General features: G+C 41.5%; 1 protein-coding gene across 1 annotated transcript; it reads left to right on the top strand.

The window, feature by feature from the left end:
* Positions 1-534: 534 nt before the first annotated feature.
* Positions 535-25940, top strand: LOC141132582 (UDP-glucuronosyltransferase 3A1-like). Its single transcript, XM_073621160.1, has 7 exons — positions 535-713; positions 6312-6413; positions 9016-9130; positions 11538-12072; positions 18580-18811; positions 21619-21838; positions 24653-25940. The coding sequence occupies exons 1-7, from the start codon at positions 560-562 to the stop codon at positions 24927-24929; spliced, it is 1635 nt and encodes a 544-aa protein (XP_073477261.1). The 5' UTR covers positions 535-559; the 3' UTR covers positions 24930-25940.
* Positions 25941-26166: the final 226 nt, after the last annotated feature.

The following is a 26166-nucleotide window of genomic DNA, read 5'->3' as shown; positions in this document are numbered from 1 at the left end:
ACCTTTTGATGGGTCTAGGGGATCATTTGGAACCAATACCATTCTGAAAGGTGGCAAATATTAAATAACAAGGTTCTACGAAAGCTCCAGAAGAAGCCACGTTTGTGGTGAAACCTGTAAAGGCAATCACACTTTTGTACCTTGACCACTGGGTCTTTATGGCCTAAATTTTATACATTTTTTTTTTTATAATATCTATGTAATACAATTTTCTATTTTTTGTAAATTTTACTTTTGATTAATTTTTCGCCAAACTCAAAACTCCAATTTTGTGCTCTCTGGGTATATATTGTTTTGTCATATCTAAAGGAGGTGGTGCATTTATTAGAGTCTCCTAGCTCCAATATCAATTTGATACATTTCGGAAGAAAAATATATTTCTTTACAACTTCAGACTTTCTGCTGTGAAAAGTTATACCTCCTATATAGCTATTCTCATGGGCTTTCTTCCAGAAACACATTTCAATCGATTCATTTGAATAGTTAAACTTCTCTTAATGGCATAAAGCCAGAACGCGTGTGTCTAGTATTCTGACCCCTCCCATTCTCAGTCCTGTAAATGATCTCTGTACACACAGTGCAGAAACAACTCGGTTCCCTACAAATCCTCACTACAATGGCTGCATGTAAGAAGCAGACTGCGTTTCTACTGGTCTTTACACTGCAGTTCTTGTTTATTGGTGGGGCTAAAATTCTGACAATCTGCTTCATGGGTGAGTTCTTTTCCCTATTATTGTTATTACAACGTAAAATATTGTTCCTGTTTAGATGAGTTAAAATTTCTGAATTACCAAGGCCTCATTCACACAGAGCTTAACCACTTCAATACCGGGCACTTTCACCCCCTTCCTGCCCAGGTCAGTCTCAGGTAAATTTTCAGCTTTCAGCGCTGTCGCACTTTGAATGACAATCGGTCATGCAACGTTGTAACCAAATGACATTTTTCTATTTTTTTTTCTCACAAATAGAGCTTTCTTTTGCTGGTATTTGATCACCACTGGGTTTTTTATTTTTTGCTAAACAAATAAAAAAAGAAAACCGAAAATTTTGATAAAAAAAAGTTCTTCTTCGTTTCTCTTTTTTGTAAACAAGTAATTTTTCTCCTTCACTGATGGGTACTGATGAGAAGGCACTAATATCTAGCACTGTTGGCCACTGATTTGCAACACTGATGGGCACTGATAGGCAGCACTGGTGAGGAGGCACTGACAGGCATTACTGATGGGCACTGATTGGCATTTTGGTGGGCACCGCTGATAGGGCTGCACCGATTATCAGCATAGACCCCACCCCCCCTGTCAGGAGAGCCGCTTATCGGCTCTCTACTCGTGCCCTGTCAGCGTGAATAGAGGAAAGATGATAACCGTCACTTCCTGGTTACGCTGTGATCAGGACCGGCCCAAGACATGGTGCTGCCTGGGACCAAGAATGAAATGCTATCACGCCCACCAAAAGGCCCCCACATTCATTATTTTATGTAATAACTAAAATTAAATTTATCAGGACAGCAGATTTACATGGAATAGCACCTTGTCCATATGCAAAATTGCCATTACGTTCATATAAAAACCGCAAAAAATAAAAAACCCAGCAGTGATTAAATACCACCAAAAGAAAGCTCTATAAGTGTAAAAAATAAAGGACAAACATTTCATATGGGTACAGCGTTGCATGGCTGAGTAATTGTCATTCAAAGTGTGAGAACACCGAAAGCTAAAAATTGGTCTGGTTAGGAAGGGGGTTTAAGTGCCCAGTGGTCAAGTGGTTAAATAGTCTGATGATCCGGGATTCTGGCTGCAGCGGCCGCCCCTGTTAAATGCCGCCTGGAACCATGGTCCCATTGGGTCCCATGGTAGGGCCGGCCCTGGCTGTGATTAGCTGTGATTGGACACAGCTGATCACATGGTAAAGAACCTACGTCATAGGCTCTTTACCAAGATCGGAGATGTAGTGTGGCAGAGCGACACACCGCACAACCGATCGGATAGCGCCCCCACGGGGGCACGCACGAGCGGCTTATTCCTCTGGACATCATATGACGTCCAATCAGGATAATGGAACACCCACCCGGCCGTTATTTTGCTATAGGCCAGGTGGGATGTGGTTAAACACCGTTAGGCATTCACCGTTTTTTTTCTATACCTGTAAAAGCACCTCTGTTAGCCATGCACACGTAGGAGTTTACAGGTGTATTTGAAGAGGAGCGTTTACAGGCAAGAATAAAAAGGCGTAAAAAGGTGCGTTCTACAAGGTGCTTTTGAGCAGAAAAAATGCACGGAAACATCTCTAAACGTGCATGTAAATGTATCCCACTGGCCAGAATAAATATTCTGGCCAGTAGAATACATTTATACTCAAACGCCACATGCGCATAAACGCACAGACATATTGTAACATTTTTTATAACCTGTGTGCTTGAGGCCTGAAACAAAATCTACTTCTGCGTTGCCCATGTATGTATTTGTCATATTTGTCAGAATCATGTGTTGTCTACTGTGACATAGTTGAGCTCAGCCAATCAACTTGTTCAGTTACACTTTGAAAATGAAAGGTAGAAGCTGATTGGTTGCCATATCTGCTCCAGTCTTAATAAGTGTAAGGCTGCTTTCACACTGAAAGCGCCAGCCATTAGCGTTAGAGCGCCGCTCGTTTTAGCGGTGCCTTACCGCTGTTTAAGCACCGCTTTTGCGCCACTTTTCGACCGCTAGAGTGGCGCTTTTAACCTCAAAGAAGGGTTTAGAAACTCCCATGTTGCGGCGCTTCGGAAGCACTGCCTATTCATTGCAATGGGCAGGGGCGTTTTGGGAGCGCTGTATACAGCGCTCCCAAACCGCCCCAAAGATGCTGCTTGCAGGACCTTTTCTAATGTCCCGCAAGCGCACCGCCCGGGTGTGAAAGCACCTATTGCAATGAATGGGAGGCAGTTTTCAGGCGCTTTACAGACACTATTTCTAGCGCTAAAACGCCTGAAAACTGCCTCACTGTTAAAGGGGTCTTATTGTATATTAAGTATTAGGTAGTAAAGTATAACCAAAGGCAAAAAAGTTTTGGAAAAGCTCATTCTGCTTAAAGCAACCTTGACACCTTGGGGTCACAGTTAAAAGCTGGTCAACCTGTAAAAGAATAGTTTTAATACTTACCTGTCCAGCAGGTGATGAGTTGAATCTATGATTTCTCCTAACGATATTGGTGTGACATTCACAGTATTTAGAGAATAATCATTCATGTGGTGTGGCAGCAGCAGGCAGCGTGCGTGAGAGCAGAGACACTCCCAGCAGGTGAGGTTACGCAGGATATGTTGTGTGTTTCTACTATGCAGGTAATAGGTCATATGGGACTGTCACATTATTTTAGTCATCATTACCTGTCAGATTTCAAGAAAAGAGAATATGAGATGGCATGTGTGGTGGATGCTGCACAACCTGCAGCTTTTCCTGGGTGAAATTTAAAGATGTATTCCAGGTATAAATATTGTTACATTGGTCCAGGTAGGTACCATACTTGTGGGATCCCTCTACAAGCTGGAAATCACTGAAGTACACACTGCTACATCAGCAATCTCCGCTTGCTTCGGGGTCCCGTGCCAAGCGGCCGGTCGGATGCAGTGAATACAGGATTGTGAACACAGAAGGTTGGGCACTTGGCACGGGTGCCATTCAGATAATGCTTTGCATATGCTCAGTGACAGAATTCTGTCACAATTGCACTAATACGTCTACAATCAAATCACATATGCTCAGTGAATGCAAAGCGTTCTCTGGTTAGATGAGTTGTAGATGGAGAGGCAGGGAGATGAGATCACATTCACCACCTGGTCTAATCAGAGAATGCTTTGCAATCATTGAGAAAATGCAAAGCTTTCTCTGAATGGCACCCATACCCAATGGCCAACCTTCTGCGTTCACTATGCAGCAGTGCAACTATTTGGCATGGGACCAAAAACCAGTGGCGACCACTGGTGTACTGATGCCTAATTCAGTGATTTTCAGCTTCCACCAGTATCTCACAGGTAGTGTATGTGCACTGCATAGTTACAATCTTCAAATTGGCGCAGATAAATTTATTCAAGTTACTTTGTTGATTTGTGGAAATAAGCCGGAATCTCCTTAATTCACAGACCCTTACTTATTTGCATAAATATAATACTGTTTAATATTTCAGTATAAACATTCTGACAGTGTGTTGAATGTAATGTTCTGCAATCAAGGCCGGGACAAGGGGTGAAATAGAGAAAAGGAAAATGGTAGCACACCACAGTGAAGTCAAAATCTTGAAGGTTCTTTATTATTGCAAAGACAGAAAGATACATGAGAACATGGTTGACGCGTTTCACACGAATCACTCATGCTTCCTCCTAATACCACATGAATGATTATTCTCAAAAAACTGTGAATGTTGCACCAATATCGTTAGGAGAAATCATAGATTCAACTCATCACCTGCTGGACAGGTAAGTATGCTTCCTCCTAACAAAGATATAACCTGGACCTCAGCTATTTATGTGTGCAGCCAACAGGAAGTGCACCCACAATTGCTGAGGCAATTAACTGGGCAGTGCATAACAAATGGACACTGGTGATTAAAATCATTAACAAATAAACTAGCAATAATGAAACAAAAAAAAGAAATAGGAAAAAAAAAACAAAATGAGAAAGAAAAAGGTAAACTATTACCAATGGTAAATGTAAGAGTGAATAATCAAAAAATATATATAAATCATAAACTTCTACAATACATGTACCCAACTCCATGTGATAGACTGCCATACAATGGTGCATATGGGCGAACTGTCACAAAGGGAGACAAAAAAAACAAAAAACAAAAAAAACCCACAAAAAACAACATTTTTTTTTTTTGTGTATCCCATATCAGTACGAGTGATTCATGTGAAATGCATCAACCATGTTCCTGTGTATCTGTCTGGCTTGACAACAATAAAGAACCTTCAAGATTTTGACTTCACTGTGGTGTGCTACCATTTTCCTTTTCTGTATTGCTTTCTTTGGTGGCGAGCCAGGGTGAGCACCTGCAGCAGTCAATCACCTACTGTTTGCCTGAGTGGTGTATACTTTGTGGCGGGACAAGGGGTGGGCAGGAGGGGAAGCTGCCCTGGGCACTGTGGTATAATATGGGGTGAAAGGGCACCACAAGGAGATTGGGGGGAGTGAATTTGTGTTGGAAGGGGGAATTTGGAGGCAGCAATAGGTATTTGTTCTAGAAGGGGAAATTTGAAGGGGGGGTGGTTGCTAAGAGTGATGATTTGGGGCAATTTGTGTTGGAGGGGGGGGGGATTGGCAAAGAAGAAAATCTGTGCTAGGAGGGGGGATTTGGGGGGAATATTTGTGCTGGGAGGGGAGGATTTGAAGTAGGGGGGGGGGGATGTGTACTAGGAGGGGACATTTTAGGGGTGGAGGATTTGTGCTAGAAGGTGTGAATTTTTTTGGGGGGGGGGCATTTGAGCTAAGGGGGATTTGGGGAATGGGGGAGGGGGCAAACATTTGTGCTGAGAGGGGGTTTTTCAGCAGGGGGGCCGATTTGTAGTGGGAGGAGGGGGATTTATGCTTAGGGGGTAAGCATGCAGATTAGTGCTCAGTGTTTTTGTGGGGTGATTATTGCTGACCCAAAATGCAGTTTGGCATGTTCGCCCTGGGCTCTAGATAACCTGGTCCCGGCACTGCCTGTAATGTTCTGTACAATGAAGTGGAGTGTACTGACTGCCTTTCCTGGCTGTCACACTGATGGAATGGGTTTATAGTTGCACCGGTATGTGACTCTAAGTACTGAAGACACTTGAACAGCAGTTAGATCAGGCAAATAGTATTTTTTGGGAAGAGAGTTATGTAATGGCAAAATATGAAGTCACCAGCACTGCAAACAAGTGTGTTTCAGATGTTTATTGTGAAGACAGAGTGACAAAAAAATACAGAATACCAAAGTTTCAGAGCCTCCCATGTCCCATCCTCAAGGTAACACGGTGACCCCGCAAGACCCTGAAACATTGTGATTCTTTGATTTATGTCACCACATCATCACACAAAAAAAAAAACGTGATATGCATTTATTTGGAGTGTCGGTGACTTTGTATCTTTCAGTTTGGTTCTGGTATGGTGCAGTCATTTTGAACACCCACCAATCATTTAAAGGTCAAGCACTTCAAGGAGTGCAGCTTCTAATTTGGATTATACTCAGTAATGACAACACTCTCTATTTTTCTCTGTAGAAGAATTTCAATTAAGTTTGCATTGTATTCCGTATTGTGTGATTCTCCAGTGGTAGTCTAGTGATGTCGGCTTCATATTCTGTGTTTTCAGGTGGAAGTCATTACCTCCTGATGGATGAGATCTCCCGGACCCTCCAAAACAATGGGCATGAAGTGAGAATGTTCCTGCAGTATGCAGACCAAGTGCCTCCAGGTGATTGTACAATACAATTAACAATTTCTGATGATAATTACAGATGAAGTTAGATATATGTTTAGCGTTGTGCAAACTATATGTTAAAAGTTATATAACATCCAACTCTAGCCAAAACTTTTTCATTTAGTTTTCTGTAGAATGTGGAAGGGTTAGAACCTCTTTCCATATTTTATTGCTGTCTATACTCATGGTAGAACAGGACGTTGGCAGCACAGTTAGGGTTGCCACCTCATCCCTTTAAAACCAAACACATATTAATTACACAGGTTCTGTGGCGGATTAAGGTGGTAAGTGAACTCACTTGGTGCCTTATCTGAATTAATTTAGCCTCAGAACCTGTGTAATTCAAATGTGTTTGGGTTTAAAGGGATGAGGAGGCAACCCTAAGCACAGTCGAACTGCATGCCGCAGTTTTATGTTTACCTGAATAATGTGTGAGTTCTCGCACCCCTGTGGTCACTGAACAGACACCTCGGCAGGCCTCAAACCAGAAGGTAGTGTAGTGCAACCATAAAAACATACAAATAAAACAAGTCCAAATATAACAAAATTCCACCGTTGTGCAACTTTCAGTGACAGTTCATAAATTTCCAATGACTTTAGTGACCCCCACATCTAGCTGGAATGCCTGCTCACCTCCAAAAGTTGACCACACAACAGAGTCACACACGCCTGGATTATATCTCTCAGGATAGGAAAAAATGTAGCAGCGCTAATCAGTGAGCAAAACTAATCAAATAAACAAACAATATGATGGACATAGGCCAATAAAAATTGAAAAAGCTATACACTCAAAATTGATGGTGAAATCAAGAAAAAAATATAATAAATGTAAATATCAATAAAAATAAATAAAAGTCTGTGGGTGATGTAGGTAGAACTTCTTCCACTAAGAATCCGGTCACAACCAAAAATCTGTGAAAGAAATGTACGTAATGATTGGAAATCAGTGACAATTCCTCCACCACAACCAAAGTGTGATCACCACAAGAAATACACGCTTACCAAATGGCAAACTAAATCAGCTTGTGACCAAATACCCGGTCAGGGCCTTTATCCAAGAATGGAAACTGGAGCCTCCAAGTGATCCGTGGGGTATGGCCAGCAAAACAGTACGGAACCCCCGATCAGAAAGATTATCACCACGGTAGTCAGATGATACCCAGAATAAAAAAGACTCACCATAACATAATTCTTATGATAACCATTTAATCCGATAATAAAAATTACACTTACAATGTTGCAGTTAAAAGACAGCAAAATAGCTGGCCGGCTGTGCAGAACACCCGTCCGCTTAGACACCTGTATGCGATGACGTCAGCACGTCAGCTCCTCCTGGCGTCATTATTTGATGAAACGTACGTTGGGAGGAGCTGACGTGCTGACGTCATCGTGTACAGGTGTCTAAGCGGACGTGCGTTCTGCACAGCCGGCCGGCTGTTTTGCTGTCTTTTAACTGCAACATTGTAAGTGTAATTTTTATTATCGGATTAAATGATTTTCATCGGAAATTATGCTATGGTGAGTCTTTTTTATTCTGGGTATCATCTGACTACCTTGGTGATAATCTTTCTGATCGGGGGTTCCGTACTGTTTTGCTGCCCTTACCCCACGGATCACTTGGAGGCTCCGGTTTCCATTCTTGGATAAAGGCCCTCACCGGGTATTTGGTCGCAAGCTGATTTAGCTTGCCATTTGGTAAGCGCGCATTTCTTGTGGTGATCACACTTTGGTTGTGGTGGAGGAACTGTCACTGATTTCCAATCATTATGTACATTTCTTTCACAGATTTTTGGTTGTGACCGGACTCTTAGTGGAAGAAGTTCTACCGACATTACCCACAGACTTTTATTTATTTTTATTGATATTTACATTTATTATATTTTTTTCTTGATTTCACCATCAATTTTGAGTGTATATCTTTTTCAATTTTTATTGGTCTATGTCCATCATATTGTTTGTTTATCTGATTAGTTTTGCTCACTTATTAGCGCTGCTACATTTTTTCCTATTAATTATATGTGTGTATCTCACTTCTAGTGGCTGCTTAGTTGTTAATTTTACCTATTTTTTGTGGTTTGTTTTAGGTGTCATTAGCGCAGTATTTTTCTTTTATCATATCTCTCAGGATTCCTTGGGAAAACAACTTCTCCTCCTGGTGTTCCTGGACAAGACAGACATCCTCCCGGGTTCTTACTATGTAGACCCCAACTGCAGAGTCACACACGCTTAGTGTAATATCTCTCACGATTTTTCTGGAACAATGAATCCTCATCACAGTGCACCTAGACAGCTCAGACCTCCTCCTGGGATCTCATTCAGTCATGTTTGGCCATATAAAACAAAGGCAAACCATAGTGCTCTCTGCTAATAACATTTATTAAAGCTGTAACCGGGATAAAATACTCACATACAAATGTGAAAAACATGCAGGCATCTGTCCAATTCTCCAGCAGGGCCTCCATAACTGGCGACCACTTACTTAAACTAGTCTGAAGATTATTATATGAGTGGTATTGGCTGTAGAAACCACTATGAAATTAGTTGCCACACCACGGTACAAACTTCTAAATAACTCTGCTCTGTTTTTGATGTTCAGGTTACAAGCAGCCAACAAGTCCATATCCAGTGACCACTTTTTCCTTAGATGAGAAATTTCTTCAAGAATTTATGGATACACTTCTAAAAATCCAGAAGGCATTTCTACAGGGCAGGTATGGTAAATGCGGTAGTGAAAGACCCCTGCTCATTACGTGCCACGTTATACGTTCACTCTGAATTGCTGTTTCAATTTGCCTCTTAGTATTCTGTCCCAACTCCCCAAAATCCCCCCCCCCCCCCCCCCCCCCAGTAATCTAGTTTTCCTCTCTATTGGTAATTCCATCCTTCTTGCATTATATTCCAGTAACCATTCCATCCACATGTGTGTTGCTGGAGTGGTTAATATTATAATCCACTATCTCAATATTCACTGTTTTTAAAATCTGCACAGTTTTGGGGTAAACCTCAACTTAAAGATCTTCAAGGTGTCATCCTGTTTAGTTAACTGTCTGCCTACATTTCTGAGATTGTAAATTAGACATCAGTCTTTCTCCTGATTTGATCCTGTGCTGGTGCTCTTCATACTCCTTCACGGTGGATGGACTTTTGTTTTTACACGTGGTATGAAGCCTTTACAGTTTGAATTTCTATTTTAGTGCGTGGAACATTTTTTATCTTTCTCTGCTTAATGAGCTCCTGATAATTTGGGTGACATCTAAGATATGCATATAAGGTCTTGGTGGTCCCTGTAGAAATCTGCATGTGGACATCCATTTAATACCAATGACAGGTTAACTCCACCTATAGACTGTATAATACTGTACCAACTATATAAATGTTGTCTTGGTGGTCCCTATTGAAGTGCATATGTGGACACCTCTTTCTCTAACAGAACACAGGCTAAATCCACCTTGAGACTCTCCATATTTGTAGTGTTCAAGATTTTTGGATAACAGCATTACAGCATCTATAGATTGAGTATGTCACCTCAATGTGCTGGTTCCAACTTTTGGTTGTGTCACATTCTCAGCAATACAAGAAGTCTTTAATGAGCCCTCCTGGAACGCAACCTGGATAATGCATTATCATAATATTCCCATAATTGTCTAATTTTCCTTTCAGAAATGAAATGTGGACTGTCCTGACATTAACCGTTTCAGCCCCGGAAGATTTTACCCCCTTCCTGACCAGAGCACTTTTTGCGATTTGGCACTGCATCGCTTTAACTGACAATTACGCGGTCGTGTGACGTTGCACCCAAACAAAATTGACGTCCTTTTTTTTCCCACAAATAGAGCTTTATTTTGGTGGTATTTGATCACCTCTGCAGTTTTTATTTTTTGCGCCATAAACAAAAAAAGAGCGACGACTTTGAAAAAAAAGCATTATTTTTTACTTTTTGCTATAATAAATATCCCCCCAAAAATATATAAAAAAACAATTTTTTTCCTCAGTTTAGGCCGATATGTATTCTTCTACATATTTTTGGTAGAAAAAAATCACACTAAGATTGGTTTGCGCAAAAGTTATAGCGTCTACAAATTAGGGGATAGTTTTATGGCATTTTTATTAATAATTTTTTTTTTACTAGTAATGGCTGCGATCTGTGATTTTTATTGGGACTGCGACATTATGGCGGACACGTCGGACAATTTTGACACATTTTTGGGACCATTGGCATTTATACAGCGATCAGTGCTATAAAAATGCATTGATTACTGTAAAAATGTCACTGGCAGGGAAAAGGTTAACACTAGGGGGTGATCAAGGGGTTAATTGTGTTCCCTAGTGTGTGTTCTAACTGAAGGGGGGAGTGGACTGTGTAGGGAAGAGATAGATCGCTGTTCATACTCTGTATGAACGGACGATCTGTCACTTCTCCCCTTAGAGAACCGGAAACTGTGTTTACACACATAGATCCTGGTTCTCCGTATGCTCCGAGCGATCGTGGGAGCCCGTCGGTGATTGCGACCGCTGGGCACTCGCATCAGCTCCGTGGGCGAGCAGGGGGCACGCGTGCACCTAGTGGACAAAAGAGGAACCGACGTAACATGACGGCAATTCGCGCAGCCGAGCCATGTTGCCGCAGTACGACTGCGGCAGCTGGTCGGCAAGCGGTTAATGAGCACAATGTCCTACCAGAAAGAAGAAATATAGTAGAAAAATATAAATTTTATTTAATAACGTACATACATCATGAAATACAGAATAAAAGTAGGTGGAATGTTAACAAAAATGCATATAAATTGTGACAGTCACCGCAAAGATTGACAGCATTTTCTTATGATTTATCCAATGGGTTTCGGAGTTTTCAAAATCTCCTTCGGGGGGTACGTAAAAGAGTTAATCATGTGTCTATAATATATTAACAGGCAGTTTAGGCCTACAACCTTAGTAACAACAAGAAAAAATGAAAAAATAGCAGCAGCATAGATTGTTACTAGTAGAGGCGTATAACATGTATACTTACATATTTTCACATTCTCAGCAATACAAGAAGTCTTTAATGAGCCCTCCTGGAACGCAACCTGGATTGTGCATTATCATAATATTCCCATAATTGTCTAATTTTCCTTTCAGAAGTGAAATGTGGACCATTCTGACATTAATGAACGCAATGTCCTACCAGTGCAACATGACATTGCACCAGTCAGAAATCATGAACTTCTTGAAGGAGGAACATTATGACATTGCAGTTGTAAATGCATTTGACCCCTGCACAATGCTGGTCTGTGAAAAGCTGGGACTCCCATTTATTGCTTTCTTCCCTACGTTTATGGCCAATGCTTACCGTGTAGGAATCCCGAGTCCTTTGTCCTATATTCCATTGTTCCAGACACAGCTAACCGACCAGATGGATTTCTTTGGCCGTTTGAAGAACACGTTGGCTTTTTTCATTTCCTTAGTAGTCCTGAAAAAGATGGACTCATTGTATGATGGTGTCATCGAAGAACATTTTCCTGCTGAATCTAGACCAACTATAGCTGATCTTCACTTGAAAGCTGAGCTCTGGCTGTACAATGTAGACTTCACTCTTGAGTTTCCTCGTCCACTTCTGCCTCACGTTCAGTACATTGGGGGATTATTGGCCAAACCTGTAAAACCATTATCACAAGTGAGTATGACTGAATGACCTTTGTTTTAATAAAACAACCTAAAAGGAAATTAAAGCCAACTCAAGCCAAACCTTTTATATTTTATTAGTTTGGAGACAGTGATCCACCACTAGGATTAGAAATAAAGGGAACAGAAAGACAGACAGCAAAAAAACCTTGGGAGAGGTTCTAGCATTTCTTCATTTTACTAGAAAAAAAAGTTTTGTTTTTTTTTTCTTCAAACTCTCTAAAGCCCATCTCGATCCAGCAATGTGGGTGAGAACCGCAGCTCTCCCAGGTCTCTCTCTCTCCTCATTGGCTCACACAGCAACAGGAGCATGGAACCTGCTGCGGTCAATCACAGCCAGTGATCCAATGAGTAGAATGTGGGAGACGGGGACGAGCTCAATTTCATTCACAGAAGTGAGGCTTGGGAGCAAACCTGCTTGAGTGTCCCCATAGTAAGAGGCTTGCTATTGGGGACACTTGGAAGGGGGGAGAAGCCAGGACCACCAGCAGAGGACCCAAAAAGAAGAGGACCGGGCTGCTCTGTGCAAAACCATTGTACAGAGCATGTAAGTATAACAAATTTGTTATTTGTTTTTAAATCATAACCTTTAGAATCCCTTTAAAGTGAAAGTAAACTTCATTTTTCAAAAATTTGCTGACAGGCAGAGTATTTATGACAGAAGAGCCTGTCAGCCGTCATGTACACTGTGCCGCACAAATGCTCAGCTCAGCAAACGTTTACAGCCTCGATCTGTACTGCAGCAATGCGACTCCCGTGAGCATATGGAGGAGGGGAGCAGTCGCCCCCCCAGCCCGCACAATCCATGTGTGTGGCCGTGCACTCTGTGGAGCATCAGACCAACAGGTCTCTACCAGGTCTGTCACCCCCTCACAAGCACGTGACCAGAGCCCAAGGCCCCAATTGGCTCAGAGCACTGCAGCTTGGGACGCAGAGCACTGAAACCTCCCACCCTGCCATACCAGCTTCCAGCTTTCCGCCCCAGTCAGTTAGGACAGGAGGCAGAAGACACAGAACCCGGAAAGAAGACCAGGTAAACATAGAAGCTGCAGCGCCGGGTACCAGGGGAGCCATGACCGGGAAGGGCTCCACCCGTAGGGTTAATACAGACCTGGGGGGGCCCCCCAAAATCCTCCAGCATCAGCCGCCACTGCGGGGGGAGTGGCATCATCGCGGCTGGGCCTATTAAACGACCAATGGCATGGAACCCGGAAGGAAGACCGGGCGAAGATGGAAGTGCCGGGAGCCCGACGGATCGATCCCGTTTTAGCGCTGGAGGCATCGTTTGACAGGTAAATCTGCCATAATGTACTAATATGCTGGGGGTCCCTAAAAGAAAAATATATAGAGGAGTTAACTACCACTTTAAGGATTGCAGAGGTGGCTGTTGACACTGATTCTATACCCCCTGCAGAAATTCCAATCAAGAATAGCTGATAGGAGGTGACTTCACAACTGTTGTTACTAATCACAGATCACCCTTTGAAAGCAGATAATTTGTTTAGCTGTATGACAATGTAAATCTATTGGTGCAGTTAATCCTTTGCGCAAACGCCTGCTATCTACCATCTGTCTTTTTATTTTTCACTTTCAAAAGTTTTTATTGAGTATTAATACAATGTGGTACAGAGTACAGATAGCTGACACTTTCTTAAGAAATTACTTCTATGAGTACAACTTAATAACACAAAAAGCAATGAGAGGAGAGAAGCCACTAAAAACAAACCTACATTTTGTTAAATGGGACAGGTAAAGAAAATCCATAAATAGGAATTCACGTAGGATTAGTTACTCTATCTACCCCAGTGGGAGCTATTCTGACTTTTCTGACCTTGCTGCCATGCCCAGATATGTGCGTAACAATTTACACTATGGTAACTTTCAAAGGCAAAGTTTTTTTTTTCTTTTCTAGATGGAACATTCAGAAATTCAACATAATGTTTTTAAATATCATTAAGCAACAGTAAAATAAACTGGATTAAAAGTGGAAAAATACTTAAGTCCAATCCAATGTTTGCAAGGGTCACCAGCACTTACAAAAAATGATTCTCAGCATCCTTGGTAGTTTCAATGTCAAGTGAGTGCTGGAGACTGCAAATGCAATTATCGTTCCTGGTCCCTGAAGAGTGCATTACAGAATTAACATGCCTAATTGAAAGGGTCTAAAGTCAGCCATAGATTGTTTGAATCTTAGCCGGTACAGCAGGGACCGGTGGAGATTAAACCATGTATGGGCAGGCTGCTTGCAGCCAAGTTGAACGATCGGTCAGCTTGGGTACAACTAGTCTGTCCGATTTTTCATGCAATTATTGCCAGAGGCTATAGCTGCTAGCAATAAACATTGTGTGTTCTCCCGGCTGGGACGGCCCCCCCCCCCCCCCACACCGGGGGAACACAATAGCTATAGGGATTCTTCCATCATCACCTGTGGTTGAAGAAATTGAAATAAAACCATCTATGGCCGGGTTTAGGGGCGGGGTGTTGAAGGTATGCTGGAGTGCTTTATTATGCTCCAATGGACACATACTTAACACCAACTACTCTAAATATATTTATATATCTATCTGACAAGTTTCATAATCTGAAAACCAGCATATTATTTAACAGAATGAAATTGCAATTCATTAGGCATACTGTATATAATATAGATATTATGTATATTTTTGTTCTGAGGCTTAAAGTGATTGTAAACCCTCACTTTATAGTACTTAGAGTGCACTACACCCCACTTAAATTATATAAAATGGGTAGACGGCCAGACTGGTAGATGTGAGCGACATCAAGGTGATCTCATCCACTTACTGTGGAGATGCCCAAAACTCCATAGGTACTGGAGTGAAGTACTGGGGACACTTAATCAAGTGTTCCAGACTAACATTCCCTTAGATCCAATTCACTGTCTATTAGGGGTCCTAGAAGAAATTGTCCCAGAAGAGATGACTAGAATAGCACTCACTAGGGCATTGTTACAGGCACGCAAACTTATATTGATTGGCTGGAAATCGGTCTCACCACCCTCGGTGACCTCCTGGATAACACATATCGGTAATACCATGATTATGGAAAAATGTATTTATCAACATAGGGGTAACTCTAACAGATTCGAGCAAATCTGGGCACTGTGGTTGGACACCCCTGGACTAAGTCCCAGGGAACTGGTATTGTCTAGATTGCTACAGTGTCCTGTGGGAGGTCCATGAAGGTCTATTAAAGATTAAAGGTCAGAGGTATGTTATGCACATCTTTGGCATGTAGACAAGACTGTGGTAATAGATGAAGGATAGACTATACCGTTTGCATGAAAGTGTATTAACCACTTCCCGACCGCTGCACGACTATGTACGTCCTAAGTTTGAACGGGGATATCGTTGTTATGGCAGCAGCTAGCTGCCATAACCCCGGTATCCCCGTTTTCGTGCGGCGGACGGCTTTCAGATAAAAGTGGTCCCTGCGGCGGATTCGCCGCAAGATCACTTTTATCGGTGGCGGGAGAGGGGCCCCCCCCTCCCGCCGCGATCCGGTGCCCTCCGCCGCTTACCGGAGCCGTCGGTAGCGGTGGAGGCGATCGCGTCCTCTGCCGTGGTGTGTATAGAGACGAGTGAGGCCAAGATGGCGCTCACTCGTCTCCATGACACTGCTGGGCGGAAGCGACGTCAAAACATCACTTCCGTCCACGCCTCTTAAAGGCATATTTTTTCAAATGTCATTTTTCTAAATGACTTTTTTTTTTTTTTTTTTATTGCATTTTAGTGTAAATATGAGATCTGAGGTCTTTTTGACCCCAGATCTCATATTTAAGAGGTCCTGCCATGCTTTTTTCTATTACAAGGGATGTTTACATTCCTTGTAATAGAAATAAAAGTGACACAATTTTTTACTTTTTTTTTAAAGTGTAAAAATAAATAAAATATAGTAAAATAAATAATAAAAATAAAAAAAAAATTTTTTAAAACCCCCCTGTCCCGACGAGCTCGCGCGCAGAAGCGAACGCATACGCGAGTAGCGCCCGCATATGAAAACGGTGGTCAAACCACACATGTGAGGTATCGCCACGACCGGTAGAGCGAGAGCAATAATTCTAGCCCTAGACCTCCTCTGTAGCGCAAAATATGCAACCTGTAGAATTTTTTAAACGTCACCTATGGAGATTTTTGAGGGTAAAAGTTTGACGCCATTCCACGAGCGGACGCAATTTTCAAGCATGACATGTTGGGTATCAATTTACTCGGCGTAACATTATATTTCACAATATAAAAAAAAATTGGGATAACTTTACTGTTGTTCTATTTTTTTATTCAAAAAAGTGAATTTTTTCCAAAAAAAGTGCGCTTATAAGACCGCTGCGCAAATACGGTGCAAAAAAAAGTATTGCAATGACTGCCATTGTATTCTCTAGGGTGTTAGAAGAAAAACCATATATAATGTTTGGGAGTTCTAAGTAATTTTCTAGCAGAAAAACCTGTTTTAAACATGTAAACACCTAAAATCCAAAACGAGGCTGGTCTTAAAGTGGTTAATGTATGATGCTTGTACATGGAAACTATGTGAACCTGTTCAATAAACACCTTTTTGATTTAAAAAAAAAAACCCTCACCTTGTAAAACAACCCAATCATTTTAAAATACAAATGAGAGGCAAAACATTTGTGTATAGATTTAAAAAACATTATAAATAACTTCTTTATACCTTTTTTATATGTGATCATATTCCTTCTGTTCTTAGCTGCATAAGAGCTAGGGAAGGAGAAACAGCAATACACTGAATTTCCAAGTAAAAGGGTGTGTTATGACAAGTCTGATCTTTGGAGGAGTATGTAAACTCTTGGAGGGGATGATAAGGGACTATATACAAGATTTTAGTAATAAGAATGATATCATTAGCAGTAATCAGCATGGATTCATGAAGAATCGTTCTTGCCAAACCAATCTATTAACCTTCTATGAGGAGGTGAGTTGCCATCTAGATAAAGGAAGGCCCGTAGACGTGGTGTATCTGGATTTTGCAAAAGCATTTGACACAGTTCCCCATAAACGTTTACTGTACAAAATAAGGTGCGTTGGCATGGACCATAGGGTGAGTACATGGATTGAAAACTGGCTACAAGGGCGTGTTCAGAGGGTGGTGATAAATGGGGAGTACTCAGAATGGTCAGGGGTGGGTAGTGGGGTTCCCCAGGGTTCTGTGCTGGGACCAATGCTATATAATTTGTTCATAAACGACCTGGAGGATGGGATAAACAGTTCCATCTCTGTATTTGCAGACGATACTAAGCTAAGCAGGGCAATAACTTCTCCGCAGGATGTGGAAATCTTGCAAAAAGACCTGAACAAATTAATGGGGTGGACAACTACATGGCAAATGAGGTTCAATGTAGAAAAATGTAAAATAATGCATTTGGGTGGCAAAAATATGAATGCAATCTATACACTGGGGGGAGAACCTCTGGGGGAATCTAGGATGGAAAAGGACCTGGGGGTCCTAGTAGATGATAGGCTCAGCAATGGCATGCAATGCCAAGCTGCTGCTAATAAAGCAAACAGAATATTGGCATGCATTAAATGGGGGATCAAATGCAGAGATAAAACGATAATTCTCCCGCTCTACAAGACTCTGGTCCGGCCGCACCTGGAGTATGCTGTCCAGTTCTGGGCACCAGTCCTCAGGAGGGATGTACTGGAAATGGAGCGAGTACAAAGAAGGGCAACAAAGCTAATAAAGGGTCTGGAGGATCTTAGTTATGAGGAAAGGTTGTGAGCGTTGAACTTATTCTCTCTGGAGAAGAGACGCTTGAGAGGGGATATGATTTCAATTTACAAATACTGTACTGGTGACCCCACAATAGGGATAAAACTTTTTCGCAGAAGAGAGTTTAATAAGACTCATGGCCACTCATTACAATTAGAAGAAAAGATGTTTAACCTTAAACTACGTAGAGGGTTCTTTACTGTAAGAGCGGCAAGGATGTGGAATTCCCTTCCACAGGCGGTGGTCTCAGCGGGAAGCATTGATAGCTTCAAGAAACTATTAGATAATCACCTGAATGACCGCAATATACAGGGATATGTAATGTAATACTGACACATAATCACACACATAGGTTGGACTTGATGGACTTGTGTCTTTTTTCAACCTCACCTACTATGTAACTATGTAGCATAGCTAGAGAACTGACGGCGCTGTGCCCCCCTGCTTGGTGTGGTCAATTTTTTGGTCAGGAAAGCAGATGGACTGGCAGGAACACCAGGGTTTTTACACAAAGGAAGCAAGACAAAGATATGTTTTCATACAAGTACATGGTACAGCAGGCACATATCAGGAATATGAAATGTTGGGTTTACATACTCATGTGTTTTACTAGCCTGCAGGACTTTGTAATATAGGTGTGTTTAGTGTCTGCTGGAATAATATCTTATTCATTTAATGTGTCAAGTATTCATGTATAAAAATCCAGACAGACATTTTCTTACTGCCAAATGAAATTTATTTTCATTAAATTCAGGAACTGGAAGACTTTATATCCGAGTCCGGAGATACTGGATTCATTGTGGTGACTTTGGGATCGATGTTTTCCTCACTCCCTCTAGTGGAATTCCTCAAGGAGATGAACGGTGGATTTGCTAAGATTCAGCAGAAGGTGATCTGGAGGTATCAGAAGTCAAGTTGGCCACAAGAGGTGGAAATTTCTCCCAATGTGAAAATTATGGACTGGGTGCCACAGAATGATATACTGGGTAAAAAGTGTACTATTATTAAAGCAGAAGTTAAAGTATATATGGATACATGAAGACATCAATTAAATATGCTAATGCTCTGAACAATTTCATAAAAGAATCTATAGCAGCTTTTCTCAACCTTTTTGCCATGGAAGAACCACTGATAATATTATATATATATATATATATATATATATATATATATATATATATATATAGATATAAAAATATATAAATAATATAGAAGTGTCAGGGAGTGCAAGTTGTAGGTATAATTAAAAAAAAAAAAAGAAATATGGTGTATTTAGCATGTTTGACACACAGAGTGGATACTTTTTTTTTTAACACTCCCTTGCTGCACAATTATTTTCAATAATAAACATTTAAATAAATATTAATGAATGGCAGTGACAATTGTAGTGCATCCTCAACATCAGTATTAAATGGGAAATCCCTCAAGGGGGTTTTAGCAGCGAAAGTTAGTGTTTGAAAAGCAAAGATGTTACGTAAAAATTAATATTTATTTTTTCATTTGATGGTATCAAAAACATTTTTCCATAATTACATAGAAGTCAAAGTCATAAAAAACAGTTCTGGCCCTAACATAGACATACTCATTAAAAAATGTAAGAAAACTACACATAACTCATGTTGTGTAAACTCTTTGTGCTTGTATAGAGTTTCACACACTATCCCTACGCGTTTCAACCTTTTATTGGTCTTTTTCAGGATTTTTTTTTTATGTGAAAAAGAAAAGATTTACAAATTATCATGTTTATAGGTACATCATTTATATAATTAGTATATTCTAATGGGACCCCGCCTTCACGTCACTTGCAAGAAGTCATTAAGGGGTGACTTCTTGCAAGTGACGTGAAGGCGGGGGCCCATCCGTGGAGGGCAGGAGAGTGACGTGTGGACACCTTGAGACCATTGAGGCTTGGTGTGCTTTTAGAGAAACAGCGATCCCTCTGGCCATAGAACATGGCTTTCTCATCGAAAAGTGGTAGCTATATACTGCTCTGTTGTATTAGAATATACTAATTATGTAAATGTTGTACCTATAAACATAATAATTTCTAAATTTTTTCTTTTTCACATAGAAAAAAATTACCCTGAAGAAGACCAATAAAAGGTAGAAACGCGTAGGGATATTATGTGAAACTCTATACAAGCACAAAGAGTTTACACAACATGTGTTGTGTAGTTTTCTTAAATTTTTTAATGAGTATGTCTGTGTTAGGGCCAGAACTGTTTTTTATGACTTTGACTTCTATGTAATTATGGAAAAATGTTTTTGATACCATCAAATGAAAAAATAAATATTAATTTTTACGTAACATCTTTGCTTTTCAAACACTAACTTTCGCTGCTAAAAAAACCCCTCGAGGGATTTCCCATTTAATACTACAAATTGGGGTGCGCAGCACCTACAACTCATGTATATGTGTTACCTATTCTATATCCTCAACGTCAGTGGTCAGTAAGGAAATTACATTTGTGGTCGGCAGGAAAATTGATTCTTTACATCAGTGGTTTAAAGTGATTGTAAAGGCTCGTTTTTTACTTTTTTTAAATAACAAACATGTCATACTTACCTCCATTGTGCAGGTTGTTTTGCACAGAGTTGCCCCGATCGTCCATTTCTGGGGTCCCCCGGTGGCTCTCGCGACTCCTCCCCGCATCAGATAACCCCCTAGGAGAAGCGCTCTCCCAGGGGGGTTACCTTGCGGGCACGCTTCCAACTCCAGCATTTGCGATCATAGACACAAATGCCGGACTCGACCCTGCCCCCCAGCCCCCGCATCATTGGATTTAATTGACAGCAGCAGGAGCCAATGGCTGCTCTGCTATCAATCTATCCAAACAAGAGACGGGACCCTGTGGAGAGAGGGCCAGCGCATCCTCGCCGAGGGAAATACGGGGCTCAGGTAAGTAAAATGGGGGGGGGCTGGGGGGCCGGTCACTGCTAGGTGTTTTTTCACCTTAATGCATAGGATGCATTAAGGTGGAAAAACACAAGGGTTTACAACCCTTTTAATAGTGGAAGGGGCCCCCCATACAGGCAAGTAAAAATATAATTGGGATTTGAGGTTTCTTACCTGAGGTATGAGAGGAAAGATTGTGCTGGCTCGAAGCTTCTGGCTCTGCTTAGTGACATTGGTGCCACAACTATGAAGGCGCCATCAGACAGGAGATCAGACCACCACTCTTCAGTGTTCAAGGAACATATAGTAAATCTTTGAAGAACATTAGGGTTTCATGGAACCTTTCAGAAAGGCTGATCTATAGCACTCATGCTGACTGAACAACATTACAATCAATCTTTAACAGGCATTGCTGTGATTTAGGTCTGGTCGTCTAGTTAGTAATATCAGTGGCTCTCTGTGGTCATGAATTTTCAAATTCATTACATGTATACTCTTCTTCTCCTCCTCCTCCCCTCACCTTCTCCCTCTCCTCCCTCACCTTATCCTTCTCCACTTAAACTGGCCTTAGATGGATAGAGATTCATCTGGTGCAGTAGAGATCACTTGAATTTTGATCAGTGTGTGCCTGTCACCGCTCAACAAATTTGATCATGTAATCAAATTCTGCTGAAGGAGAATGTTGGAATACCAATATGCTGTGGCCACTAATCAGTGTGACCCTTCCCCATCCCACTCCTTCCCCCTTCTCTCCTCCCTCACCTTACCCTCTCTCCTACTCCTCTCTTCTTCACCCCACTTCTCTTCTCCCCAATGCGCCTTTCCTCTCCCCAACACTTATCATTGCCACTCCTCTCTTAGAATGATTTTTTTTTGTATTGCCTTTACCAATTCTAGGGCACCCGAAACTGCGTCTTTTTGTGACACATGGAGGAATGAACGGTTTGATGGAAGCTGTGTATCATGGAGTTCCTGTTCTTGGGATTCCCCTCTTTGGGGATCAGAGAGAAAACATGGTCAGAGTAAAAGCCAAACAAATGGGAACTTTTATTCTACCTGACCAACTTAAGGCTGACAACTTTGCAAGCACAATTCGACACATCATTGAAAATAAATGGTAATTGTTGGCAATGTAATATCTGTGTGGTGTGCACTGATCAACATACATCTCATATCTGTGAGGTTAGACATCAGATAACTGTAACAGACATAGAATGTGTTCTGGACAGCTGAAGCATGGCAGCTGGTTGGCACTGGACCCAGAAACTAGTGGAGATCACTGGAGTAGCATAACCACTACAGTGATTTCCAGCTTCTAGAGGGATCCCACAGGTATTGTATATACAGTATCTCACAAAAGTGAGTACACCCCTCACATTTTTGTGAATATTTTATTAAATCTTTTCATGTGACAACACTGAAGAAATTACATTTTGCTACAATGTAAAGTAGTGACACACAGCCATTAATGTTTAAACTGTTGGCAACAAAAGTGAGTACACCCCTAATTGAAAATGTCCAAATTGGGCCCAAAGTGTCAATATTTTGTGTGACCACCATTATTTTCCAGCACTGCCTTAACCGCCTTGGGCATGGATTTCACCAGAGCTTCACAGGTTGCCACTGGAGTCCTCTTCCACTCCTCCATGATGACATCACGGAGCTGGTGGATTTTGAAGACCTTGCACTCCTCCACTTTCCGTTTGAGAATGCCCCACAGATGCTCAATAGGGAATAGGTCTGGAGACATGATTGGCCAGTCCATCACCTTTACCCTGAGCTTCTTTAGCAAGGCAGTGGCCGTCTTGGAGGTGTGTTTGGGGTTGTTATCATGTTGGAATACTACCCTGAGGCCTAGTCTCCGAAGGGAGGGATCATGCTCTGCTTCAGTATGTCAGTACATGTTGGCATTCATGGTTTCCTCAATGAACTCTAGCTCCTCAGTGCTGGCAGCACTCATGCAGCCCCAGACCATGACACCCCCACCACCATGCTTGACTGTAGGCAAGACACACTTGTCTTTATACTCCTCCCCTGGTTGCCGCCACACATGCTTGACAACATCTGAACCAAATAAGTGTATCTTGGTCTCATCAGACCACAGGACATGGTTCCAGTAATGCATGTCCTTAGTCTGCTTATCTTCGGCAAACTGTTTGCGGGCTTACTGCTGGCAGCACTCATACGTCCATTTCCCAAAGACAGCCTCTGGATATGACGCTGAGCATGTGCACTCAACTTCTTTGGTCAACCATGGTGAGGCCTGTTCTGGGTGGAATCTGTCCTGGTAAACCGCTGTATGGTCTTGGCCACCATGCTGCTGCTTAGTTTCAGGGTCTTGGCAATCTTCTTATAGCCTAGGCCATCTTTATGTAGAGCAACAATTCTTTTTTTTCAAATCGTCAGAGAGTTCTTTGCCATGGGGTACCATGATGAACTTCCAGGGACCAGTATGAGAGAGTGAGAGTGATAACACCAAATTTAACACACCGGCTTCCAATTCACACCTGAGACCTTGTAACACTAACAAATCACATGACACCGGGGAGGGAAAATGGCTAATTGGGCCCAATTTGGACAATTCCACTTTACTCACTTTTGTTGCCAGGGGTTTAGACATTAATGGCTGTATGTTGAGTTATTTTGAGAGGACAGCAAATTTACACTGTTATACAAGCTATACACTCACTACTTTACATTGTAGAAAAGTGTCATTTCTTCAGTGTTTCAATGAAAAGGGGGGAGTTTGGGACTTTAAACGAGGCACAATAAATGTACCTCTATCCCTGGTTCAGGTAAATAAGAAAGGAATGTGGGACTTTAAATGGGACAATTGACTTGTGGAGGTAGAGTGGTTGGTAAACATTGTTTATTAGTAACAATAGTATGAAACCATTAAAAATGTATTTATATATATATATATATATATATATATATATATATACAGATGCACACATGGCATGAACATGATAGATACAAATGTTTCAGCTTGGCAGCACATGAGAAATATTGAATATTGATAAAAAGGTATAAATACAAATGTGCAACATGTCATAGAAACGGCATTTGGCAATAAGGTGAGAAATATCAATCTTGAGCATGATTAATTGTAGATATAATACAGGATATTTCCTATTAACAGGCATTGGTACACCATATGCAACAGAGCTGCTATAAAAACAAAGATACACATATACATAGATAGTTACATAGTAGTCAATGCATTTAGAATGTATGAAAGGTGTATATGGGCCAATAACTAGATCATGAGCCAGACTTGACTGATCACCCCATGGAAACTCAACGCGTTTCATGGCTATATACCATTCATCAGGAGTTGGGTACAGAAATAAACTGTAAATACAAATAGATATGTAATATTAGTTAATATATTCTACCCGTAAGGGGAGAAAAAACTTCAGTGTTGTCACATGAAAAGATATAATAAAATATTTTTACAAAAATGTGAGGGGTGTACTCACTTTTGTTAGATACTGTACACACAAGAACAAAAAAAACTGCCATACCTGGAGATCGCCTTAAAGCCTAGTACACACGGGCCAAATATTGGGCTGCATCGGCTGGTTCGATAAAAAAAGTCCGACATTCGGCCCGTGTGTACGACAGCCGGTCCAACGGAAGCTGGCATCTGATCAGCGCTCTCAGCCAATGACTGAACAGGGTGCTCTGGTGAGGGGGGGTGTTCCCCAGTCAGAACACAAAAGCTCAGTGGGGGAGATTGCTGTACCATCATCGTATTGTTAGTACGGCAGCTCCTCCCAAGCTCTGCAGTTTTTTTTCATTCAGCCCCCGGGTTGAATTAAAAAACTGTGTGTACCAGGCTTTAAAATTCTGTTGTAAATCCACTTTAGACAACAAGTCGTAAAAGCATTGTACTTGACCTGGATTGTATTATGTTTTATGTTTACAGTTACAAGACATCAGCAATGAAGCTACAAGCTATTAGGAGGTCACAGCCCTTTCCTCCAGACCAGCAATTACTGAGATGGGTGGATCACATCATCCAATCGGGTGGAGGCGGTCATCTTCATCCCTATTCTTACAAACTGCCCTGGTATCAGTATTGGCTGCTGGATGTTATTCTGTTCCTCTTTGTCATTCTCACTGTGGCCATCTACCTCATTGTGACATTATTCAGGGCTCTCATTAGGAAATGTTGTTCTCCTGGAAAATTAAAGAGGAACTAAAGAAACTTGGCATTGTATCAGAACTGAAGATGATTTCATTGTGCTCACAACATGTGTTCAAGTGTCAGTGAAAGTTTGCAGCCGCTGATCAATAACCTCAGGGACATTGCTGTGATCCAAAGACTGATTGTCCATACATGGTACAATACAATTGCATGATTGACATTTGATTCAACAAAACGTTCAAAAATTGAATGGTCAAGTAACGAGCGACAGACAGTGATGGTTTTAATCAATCCAAGTCAGTAGGTTGTGGCAGGGAAAAAAACATCACGCAGGGTTGATTTGATGGCTTTTTTTTATGCGTCCTTGTAAATCCCTTGTGATCAATCTACATGTAAGGTTGTAAAGAAAAAAAAACCCCCACTATTGATTGACCCCGTACAATTGTTTTTTTTCTTCCACAACCTTCATGGGTCAATCAAAATCATCATCTTGATCAGTTTTATTGTACTGTGTATAGCCACCATTAGATTTTAAAGCAGCTTTATGCATATCATCCCTTCACCTGCCTCCTGTGGTGGGATCCTTCCAGGCCAGCCTCCCGAGCTCCAGCCTAAGGTAAAACTCCCCGGTAAGGGGTCCCTCAAGGGCCAGCTCTCTCAGCACTGCTTCTTTATCTTCCACCATTCTCTCCTGCTGGCATGACTCATGTCTATTTAAGGGCTTTTTTGCTCCCTTGCCAGGCTCACTCCTGGGGATTGGCTAAGGCCCCTAAATATTCGAGGTAACCCCTCCTAGCCCCCACCCACTATCTTCCAGAACATTCTCCAACATTTTAGAAACTGGGGAGGCACCAGAGAGCTGCCAGGATGAGTCATCCAGTCCTTGCCTCTAATAACCCTGACCCAGATTCAGTGACTCAGGTTTATCCCTGGGCCAGACTATCATTTACCTACTCTCACTTCTAGTAGCACACACTAGTGGGTGCTACATATACATGGCAAATTATGTCATTAAATAATAGTTTGTATTGTAAACATTTCAATAAAAATTACTGAACAAGAAAAATCAAGGTCCTCTTAAGTCGCAGCTCCTCTTCCCCCACATAAAAAAAAAAAACACCCAGTGAAGGCTGTAGAAAAATGCAAGAAAAATGTAAAAATACTTTACACACGGCTTGCAGTGTGCTTGCTTTTTTTACTCTTTCGTCTGTGACTCTCTCTAAACTCCTCATTCATCTGCCCAGCCTAAAAGGACCGTTTTTTTTTATCCATTCCACTAGTATCCCTGACAA

The sequence above is a fragment of the Aquarana catesbeiana genome, linkage group LG01 (assembly GCF_042186555.1).
Source record: "Aquarana catesbeiana isolate 2022-GZ linkage group LG01, ASM4218655v1, whole genome shotgun sequence".
Classification (NCBI taxonomy): domain Eukaryota; kingdom Metazoa; phylum Chordata; class Amphibia; order Anura; family Ranidae; genus Aquarana; species Aquarana catesbeiana.
This window is presented reverse-complemented; position numbering and strand designations above follow the sequence as displayed.

Coding starts and splice junctions, on each gene's coding strand:
- LOC141132582 (XM_073621160.1), top strand. CDS start 560: ATGATCTCTGTACACACAGTGCAGAAACAACTCGGTTCCCTACAAATC. Junction 714..6,311: donor TCTGACAATCTGCTTCATGG/GTGAGTTCTTTT, acceptor CTGTGTTTTCAG/GTGGAAGTCATTACCTCCTG. Junction 12,073..18,579: donor CTGTAAAACCATTATCACAA/GTGAGTATGACT, acceptor CATTAAATTCAG/GAACTGGAAGACTTTATATC.